The following is a 9,747-nucleotide window of genomic DNA, read 5'->3' on the forward strand; positions in this document are numbered from 1 at the left end:
GGAGAGTGTTTCTACCGCTTGAACCCTTTGACAATAGCCAAACTAATATAAAAAGAGGCAATCCAGTACACTAAGCTCCCACTATGTGAGGAATTCGAGGAAGGACCGAACCACAAGAATTTATTATACGTTATCCTGCATTTCTGTGAGGGGGTGTTTCTACATCTCAGACCGTGACAATAGCCAAGCTAATGTAGCACAAAGGATTAGTTCAGACATTAACTTTATGGAACTAAGGTTATGTACAGGAACAAAGGAGCTGTTCTTTACATTGGATCTGTGGATGTGAATACATCAAAAGGAGTTCTTTCTGTATGTATAATGCAGAGAACAAACTGTAAAAGAAAAAAGAAGAGGCAGCCCAGTTCACTAATCTCTACTATGCGATTGGTCCGTGGAATCATTTTAAATGTCATAATCTATGTCTGTCGCGTTTTGAGCATCAGAACGTCTGATCAGATGTCCTTGCTCGTCATATAGATCGAGGTTCTTGCAAGGGGCAGGGAAGATAGTCCCTATAACACGACCTTGAACGTAAGCACACTGGAATATATGCTTCTTCTTGTACGTTAACCCAACCGACATATCTCTGAAAGTAACGTTTCTCACCCAGATTTCTTTACTACCATGGATTTGAACAGGCACGCGAACTCCCTCACCATGGATTGTTGTGTAGCTTATGTTCTCCAGTAACGGGACAGCCTTGGGGTCAAAACTCTCGTCAGCATGTTCATTGTAATCGGTTTTGATGACGATTCCCACCCTAACATTCTCAAATGTCAAATTCTTGTATGTTATATCTCGAACGTATCCTCCTCTTCCAGGCGCTGTTTTGATGCGTACAGCACGTCTCGAGTTCCAGATAAAGAGGTTTTCCACAGTGACATTTGACACTCCACCAGACATCTCACTTCCTATTGATACACCAGCACTGCCATGTAGCTCAACCATAGTTAGTCCCTAGTTAAATATTGGCATAATACATAGAGGCACATAAACTTGGTCTCAGCTAGCAAGTAAACACTCCAATTTTGAGAGTACACGTCTAGACACCTCAACTTGGTCTCACCTGGCAACTAAACACTTCAATTCGTCTCCACTGTGTCTCACTGACACCTGACACTTCAATTCGTCTCCACTGTGTCTCACGGACACCTGACACTGACGTGGGACAAAAATTGGAGATATCTAGATGATCATTTTGTAAGTTGGAGTATTCAATTGATATAGTGAAAAACGAGTTGAGGTGTCTATATGTGCATTCTCAAAGTTGGAGTGCTTACTTGCCAGCTGAGACCAAGTTTGAGTGTTAGTTCATATGTTATGTCATCAATCAATCAACTAAACTACAGTCAAAAAATAGCTACTAAAACGATCATTGACCACTGCCTCTTCAAACTAACAAGCGGCTGACCAGCAGGCCAACCATCAATGCTCAACGAACATTTGCTCAAATGTAAGAAAAAAGGATTTGATTTCTTGACCATCTATAACACCCCCAAGATGCAATTGTTGTCAGAAACATCCATCGTGAAAAGAAATGTAAATGCACGTGCCTATATGGAGAACTCACCTGACATTGGAACGAATGACAAGGTTACGAATGAGTATATTCTTCGAAGGCCGTCCATATGCAATTCCATACTGATCCCATCCACTCTTTATCGCGATGCCATCATCACCAACGCTGATGTAACAGTTCTCTATCAACACATCTTCACAAGAATCTGCTCACTCCATTAAAACACATTAGAAGCTTATACTGAGTGGCTGGCAACAGTAAATAAGAAGTAAGAAAGTATGAATGGATATTAGTCTTTTAGAGTAATGTCAACATCACACATCGATTTCAGCAAAATCCTGTCCAGAACTTTTTTTTTTGTCTAAAAAGGATCGCATATGACTGAAGAAATACAGCAAATTATTATGTCAAAACTTGAGCGAGCTGCTTGGCCAACAACAATATACCCAGTGTAGTCCCCACAAGTGGAGTCTAGGGAAGGTAGGATGTAGGGAGGCTTTTTCTGATAGCCCCTCGACTCAAAAGAAAAGTTTTCAAGCAGGGAAAACATGATAGCAAAATAGTAAGATACAAAGCAAATGAAACAACAAATAGTACCACATATCGTAGAATAAGAACCTAAGTGATTACTAACTACTACTAAGAAGAGGAGATGAGGCTAGTCACGAGCCACAACCATCAAGTGACATAAGTAATTTTCTGGTATATTTCCTTGCTCATTATTGATTTGATTAAAGAACCAGAAATCTATAAAACCAAAAATTCACAAAAGTTGAGTCTAAAATATCACTGTATTCATAGATGACCTACCCAGATCAGGGAAAAAGAACAACACAGGTAAATTAATTTTTTAGAAACCCTCAACATAAGCTTACTAGCGCAAGATTCATTTATTAAGATAAACTGAACCCATCGAAGACTCACCTGGATCTATGCCATCAGTATTCGGAGCCCCAGCAATGGGTGCCAGGATTGTAACATTCCTAATTGTTACATTCTTGCAGTCGTATGGATGAAGTGTCCAAAAGGGTGAATCTTGTAAAGTTATATTTGAGATTAGTATGTCAGTAGACCACATGATCTGCACGAGCGGTCCTCTGGTATGGTTAAGAAGCTTCAGCCGGAATTTCTTCCACCATGCTTGACCCTGCCCATTAATGGTGCCATTATGCCCTGTTAATGGGAATACCATTTGCATAATTAGATCCAATAGTCATTCCTGTATGCTTTCACAACCATTCAGAATACTTTAATCTAGAAAATCTGCTTAAGTTATTTTGAGCATGTAGTAGGTACTAGTTGCCTTTATCATTACTAAACTTTTAAGAAACATGCAGCACATCTTATAAAGAATATCGATGAATGTGTGAAGGAAGAATTAATTAAGCAAACCATGAATAGAGTGGTTAAGTTTTGTTTGCCAAATGACTCTGAAATTATTATGAAGATGGAATTAATAAGAAAACAACACTTCATATTTTTGGCGCCAAGAAAATTTTGGATCATCTCTTTCTCCTAGGGGTGGGAGTTAGGTTCTTCAGAACTTTGGTTTTCCGGTTCTTCATGGGTACACCGAATACCAAACCAAAATTAGTTCGGTATGACTAATTACTTCCTTAATGCCTAAGAAAAGGGTCATTTTCTCTTGAATATGCGAGATGAAAAGCAAAGGGTCATTTTCTCTTGAATATGCGAGATGAAAGCAAAGGGTCATTTTCTCTTGAATACGCGAGATGATGTGAATTCCGCTCATATAGCGTTTTTAATTTCATACATAACAAGTTACATGAAGCATATACTTCATATCAAGTTCCTTCATTAAGAGACGATAATTCCCATTACAAGAACTAAAAAAAAGAATCTCTTCAGCAGTTCTTATGGTGCAATTATTGACTAAGCAACAGCAATTGACCGTGCCTGGAGAAAAACTATGACTATAGAATCATACATGGACTTGCCACATGAGCGATCTCAATGATTTGCATCACTTAACTAACAGAAAATAGGATCCAAAAATAGATAAATTCAAATTTCCAGCAAAAATAACAGCGATAGTAAGAAATCATCAAAGACAACAATACAACAAACAACATAGGCAGCGTAATCCCACAAGTGGGTATGGGGAGGATAGGATGTACACAGACCTTACCCCTACCTTTGTTGGATAGAGAGGTTGTTTCCGATAGACAATAAAAGAAATAACTCAAGGACTTCAAATTTTTAAAACATTGTGCTGTTTTTGGAAAGTTCAAATTTCAAACTGAGGTAAGAGTCAAAAGCACCTGTGATTATCACGTCTTTCAGTTTTTGTCCATGGATTAAACTTCCATAGCGTGGTCCACGATGCTCTCTTCCATACCCATATGAAGGTAAGGGAGGCATGAGAGGCCAGTATTTCTCATCCTGTTGCATGCCACAATTACGAATAGAAATACAGAAATAATGTAGCTGCTGTTAATTCTCAACTAAAAAGAGGAAAAAACAAGGCTTCAATTAAGGGAGGTATACTCATGTTTCAGATGAGAGGTTATCAAGTTATTTTGATCGTCAAGAAAACAATTGCGAGAGAACAATATTTCCATGATTGGCACAAAAATGCCGATTTAATAACAAAATTGTAGTTCACTTTCCCTTTGCAAATTATAACTAGCAATCCAAACTGAACTTTGCAGGCAAAAATGTTTCCACATTAAATGTTCCCTACATAGTTATTGCTCGGAACTGACAAGTAAATGGATAATTCTTAAATTAAACTAGTGGGCCCAACAAATTCATTTGTAAATAATTCCTATTTTGTATACAATAGGGCTATCCTAATACACTTCCACCTGTCTATTACTTCCAGGAGAAGGTCCTTATTCAATTACCCCTATCATGACTAGCACACACACACAGAGACACACACTCAGCAATTCGATCTGAAAACTGTTTAGTTTTGGTTTTGTCTTGCTTTGCTTTTTAGCAATGTATATTTGGATTTGGTTTTGGATGAATAAGATTAGTGCATGCTAGAAGGATTGTTTATAAAGAACGGTCGTTTTTTTTTTACTTTTGTTTCCAGAAAGCAGAACCAGCTTTCTGTTTGGCTTGTCCCCTGAAACGATTTGCACTTGAATCACTTATTTTTACATTAATTCATTAGGGTCAACCCAATTAAAAGATGAAGAATAACTATAGAAGGCAACAACGTAATTACACCACTCCCTTAGAAGTTTGTTAGAAGAGGAAATGCTTCAAAATTAAACTAGGGGCTTTATGACCAATCAATATTTTATCGCGTACCGGCATAACTCTAACTCGTAGCACTGTAGCAGACTGCATACTACACGAGATGCTCAGAGGAAATACAAACCAGCGTATTGTGCTATCGTACTTGTAAGAAAGAGAGCATAATATAACACCCAGGCATTTAGATATCTAATGTATAACAACCTCCAAGAACTAGGCTATGAGTCTAGATTGTAAAGCCCTTTTGCTGACAAAAGTTGGAAAATGAAGATAGCTAAGCTCTTTGTTCGAACCTTCTAGGAGAACCGTAAGATAGATGAAGATGTAACACAGAATTAAAATAGGATGGTTGAAATGGATGAGTGCTGTGGGAGTGTAATGCGATAGGAGGATGCTGACAAAAGCAACGACGGATTCGGAATATTAAATTGATGGTTCAATCTTTATGATTTCACTACTATAATTATTACACGTTTAGACTTATAAGTTCAAATATAATATTTACTGAAAATTACTAAGCTCCATAGTAAAAGTATAGGGTTCAATTGAACCCGTAGTTTGTTAGCTACATTTGCTATTGTAAAAAAGATAAAAGGAAGTTCCACAAAACGGTTGTAAAATAAAATTGTTACATGAGAGTGTACCGAGTCTCAAAGGTGAAAAAATATCCAAAAAACAAGTGTTGCAAATATGTGGATGTTAAGATGGATGTGCAGATCTGATAGAAGGTAAGATAAGGTCGTTTGAGATGGTTTGATCATGTCCTATAGAATCTTCCAAATACACCAGTTTGTATGTGTGATACAATAATGATTTCAGGTATTAATAAGAGACGAGATAGACCTAAAATTAATTAATTACAAGAAGTTAATGCAAAAAACCTACAAGACATCAGAATACAAACATATATAGCAAAAAATAGGACACAATGAAAGCAAAAGATCCATATAAGTGTATGTACTAGTTGGGCTTAAGGCTTAGTCATGATGCTACTCTTACATTAGGTATAGTATTGCTAGGAGACTTTTCAGTAATGTTTAGATATTTGTATATCAGTCGAAAATGTAGATAACTTCTAGTGTTAGAGAACCTGCAAAATATTGGAATGAAACAGGTCCAAATAGAGCAACATGGATAGCGAGAATTCATATGCAATACCAACTAACTTGGGATTGAGGAGTAGCACTTGACTTGTTTGTAGTTTACATTCACATCGATAGTTATCAAAAGTGAAAAGTAATTGCATAATAATATGCAAAGGTAGTAGAATCTAGATTACAAACCCTTTGTAGCACCGGCATTGATTGGAAGAGGAGAGGCAGCTACTAATTTAGTGAATGAAATGACTACTAAAAGATGTGAATATGACTAATAAGCAAATAAAGAGACCCAAAGGGCCATGTCGACAATAACCGTAAAGAACGCAAATGAAATGTCAGGTAAAAAGGTCGAAAAACAATTAACTTTCACAAGTGAGGCACTATTCACAGGCAACTTTACATGCTATAGATCTCTAATCCAAAACTGACGTCTTGTATACTGTGCTTCCTAAAGGATTTACAAAAATTGATCTAATTTGAATTCTAGCAGTTATAAGACTCTTATTATATCTTTGTAGGTATCAAGCGTTAGCATTGAGGCATATTGTTTGATTGAGGTGTTAGCGCTTTATATTAAATACATTTTTATTAGTACTCCCTTTTTCCTATTTTATGTGAAGCGGTTCAGAGTACAAGGGTCAATTCACTTCATTTCAGTGGGAATTCAGGCATAGGTTCTTCAAGTTCTATGAAACAAAATTTGCATATTTGAACAACGTAGTTATAATTCAAAATATAAAAAAAGAGTGCAGGAAAATACTAATCAAAGAAAAAGTGTTTGACTCCCCAAATGGTAATAGTGTTACATAAAATGGGACAGAGTACAAAAATTTGCATTGGCATTCAAAATCAAAAACAATATGGAATTTGGATACGGATTTACGGGTTTAAAATCAATACTTGACAACACTTTAAATCAGGAGAAATTCCCCTGGCATTTAGAATTTAATCATTAAACTTCAAGATTCAAGTTAGCCCCAAAGTAAGATTTTACCTTTTGAAACGAAGTTTCTAGAAAAAAAAAGCATTTTTTCTTCCTTCACTCTCCCGCTTATATCTTGTATTACAACTAGAAACTGTGTATTTTCAAAGGTGATTCTTGGAACATAAACATTTAATAGCTCATATGCTTATCTACAAGCACCAATGATTGCCAAAAGAATTGAGGGACAGATTGCGATCAAAAGTTGAAGACTGTAAAAAGAAACCAAACAAAACGCCAGTCCTCAACAAAGAGAAAAGAAATAGTCCCAAGAACATTTATATGTAATCTAGCAACCCACTATGGGGAAGGAATGGGGTGAGGAGTGGGGTCTCGAGGGTAGGGTGGGTGTTAGGGGCATTGGATGGGTGGGGAGGAGACAATGAACTTGGAATGTCACTTATGGAACTTGTTTTCCCTACTTCTATTAGGGAAGTCATTTTCCTCATTTTTAAGGATTTTGTTTTCCTGAAGAGAATGCTTTTCAAAACATTTTGACCAACCAAACATGGGAAAATTAGAAAACATTTCCTAGTCCTCCATACCAAACACACCCTATATCTAAGCAGTAGAAAGATGTCGCTGGGTGGATCATAAAATAAAAAGGCAGCACATTATCCACAAAGAACGCTACAAATGGAATTCTCATCCACCATCATCACAAGAAACTGCAATAATCCTCGCCTCTGAACAGTGAACATATTAGGAAATACATCCGCACAAGATAATAGAAACTGTAAAATATGAAACAGTTGAGGTGTTAGCAAATCATGGTTGGAGTCAATTAGTTTCTTTGGTTTGAGTCAATTCGTTTCTTTTTTTAATAAGGTATGGTTGGAGTGAAGTAGTTAAAGGGTTACTGTAATTAATTATTCAGTTAGTTAACTATTAATTAGTTTGTTAAGAAGTGGTTGGAAGCTCTTTGGTCCTTGTATAAATAGTGTTGTCCAGTCTTAACCTTTTAAGCTTTCAGCTCTTTTATCGCAATACGACTTAAATAGCTCTCCAATTCTCACTCTCTATTTCATCATTTTTCTTAAAAACAGATGATTGATTACTGATTTTAACAAAATCAACATCATCTCTCACTTCTCATCAATCCAAAATAAACTCAATTAATCCAAAGCTAGCTGGACTATCAGCATCAAACAAATCCAAACTACCGCCCGAATCCACCAATAGTGTAAAAGGCTTCCATAAATAACACTAAGCAATTAGCTAGGTGACATCTTCCCATCTATCCTAGCCTCAAAGGACAGGGTTACTCAATTCCTCTGCTGGTGGGAGGTAGCAATACCCGTGGAATTAGTCCAGCTATGCCCAATCTTGGCCTGAACACCACCAACACCGTGGTTTATCAAAAAAAAAGTAACACCAAGCTATGTTGTTCGGACTCTCCAAAAATGATACTGTATCTGTCGAATCCTTCAAAAATGAACTACTTTGTCGACATTTTTGAAGATTCGTGGCAACATAGACACTAAGCTATTAGCACTATGTGAAAACACAAAGGTCTAACCAAAGCCAACCAAACAATCAAACAAAAAACCACATACAATTAGCATAAATGAGAACAAAATGAAAAACTAAATCATCAACTCATTGAGCAAAGATTAGAACTTTATAATGCTGACATATTAAGAAAATTTGTTAAAAACTTACATCAACACCCAATATAACAGCTCCCTCAGCAAGGAACAGAGTCATATGACTGGTCAGATTAAACGGCGCCGTCAGCCAATATCCCGGTGGCACATTGAGCTGCCCTCCACCTTTTTTCCCAAGTTTAGCAATAGCTAATATTGCCTTCTCAAACGCCGCCGTATTAACAGTTACACCATCCCCAACCCCACCAAAATCCGTCAAGTTAAACGCCACCGGCCGTAGCTTCGGTAACTGTATCGCCGGGAAAATCCGCCGGAAAATCAAGATTCCGGTAGTAGCATCAATCTGCCACCAGAAAACGGTTACCAAGAACGCGATCCACACAACAGTGACAATGGCTTTATGGGTGGTGAAAACTGACGGCATCCATCGACGTGGGTGGTGGTGGGGTTGCGTCCACCGCCACCAAAACGACGACGTTACAGTCTCCACCATATAATATATAATTAATTTTTAGATCTTAATCTTGTTTTTTTCAGAAAATTAATAACAACCCAATTCCTAGAACCAATCAAAGATTCTATTTTTTTTCTAAAAATGGTAAGTGGAAAAATCAAGAAATGGAATGGGGTTTAGAGAAACATTAATGGGGTTTCAAGAATTGGAAGGTGAAGTGTATTGATCATAATCAGTGGAATGGTTGAGGAAGATGGTGATAGGTTTAACTGGAATGAGTACATTCAAAGGAAGAAGATAGATTTAGAAGCCATGGTTCATTGATTTTGATTAACTAATCTTGAATTTATTTTATAATTAATTAAGATAAAATTACTAATTTTTTGAGGTCACTTGTTCCTCCCCTAAACGAGTCCAAAAGGTTTAGTGTTGATCTAGGTGACACACTTAGCCTCATCTATATAAGATTTTGCTTAAAAGTTAATGGAAAGAAAATTATGTTTTTTGCATTTTTTTATGTCTAAACTATTTAGTGTTTTATTAACTATTTAATTATTATTATTTTTTTGAGTTTCTTACTTAAATTATTTCATAATTCACATGGATAGTGAGTTGATCTATCAACTCACCTCTTATCGATTGGAAACAAACATTTGATGAATTTAGCATTGAAATGTATTTTAATATAATGGGAGTAATAATTTAGATAAGTAAAAATAACAATAAATAATTGACATGTAAAATTCGTTAACAAAATAATAATTTAAATGTGTTTTTGACAAGCTCTTTTGCTTATCATAATACAATAACAACATACTCAAGATAGTTCCATAAGATGGAGGCTAGGGAGAATA

At 36.4% G+C, this 9,747-nt stretch overlaps 1 protein-coding gene across 1 annotated transcript; it reads right to left on the reverse strand.

Moving 5' to 3' along the window:
* Nucleotides 1-210: 210 nt before the first annotated feature.
* LOC129870264 (probable polygalacturonase) lies at nucleotides 211-9,286 on the reverse strand. Its single transcript, XM_055944983.1, has 5 exons — nucleotides 8,495-9,286; nucleotides 3,805-3,925; nucleotides 2,447-2,695; nucleotides 1,574-1,727; nucleotides 211-931 (listed from the first exon to the last, which is right to left on the reverse strand). The coding sequence occupies exons 1-5, from the start codon at nucleotides 8,930-8,932 to the stop codon at nucleotides 406-408; spliced, it is 1,488 nt and encodes a 495-aa protein (XP_055800958.1). The 5' UTR covers nucleotides 8,933-9,286; the 3' UTR covers nucleotides 211-405.
* Between the last annotated feature and the right edge of the window lie 461 nt (nucleotides 9,287-9,747).

The sequence above is a fragment of the Solanum dulcamara genome, chromosome 10, assembly GCF_947179165.1.
Source record: "Solanum dulcamara chromosome 10, daSolDulc1.2, whole genome shotgun sequence".
Lineage (NCBI taxonomy): Eukaryota > Viridiplantae > Streptophyta > Magnoliopsida > Solanales > Solanaceae > Solanum > Solanum dulcamara.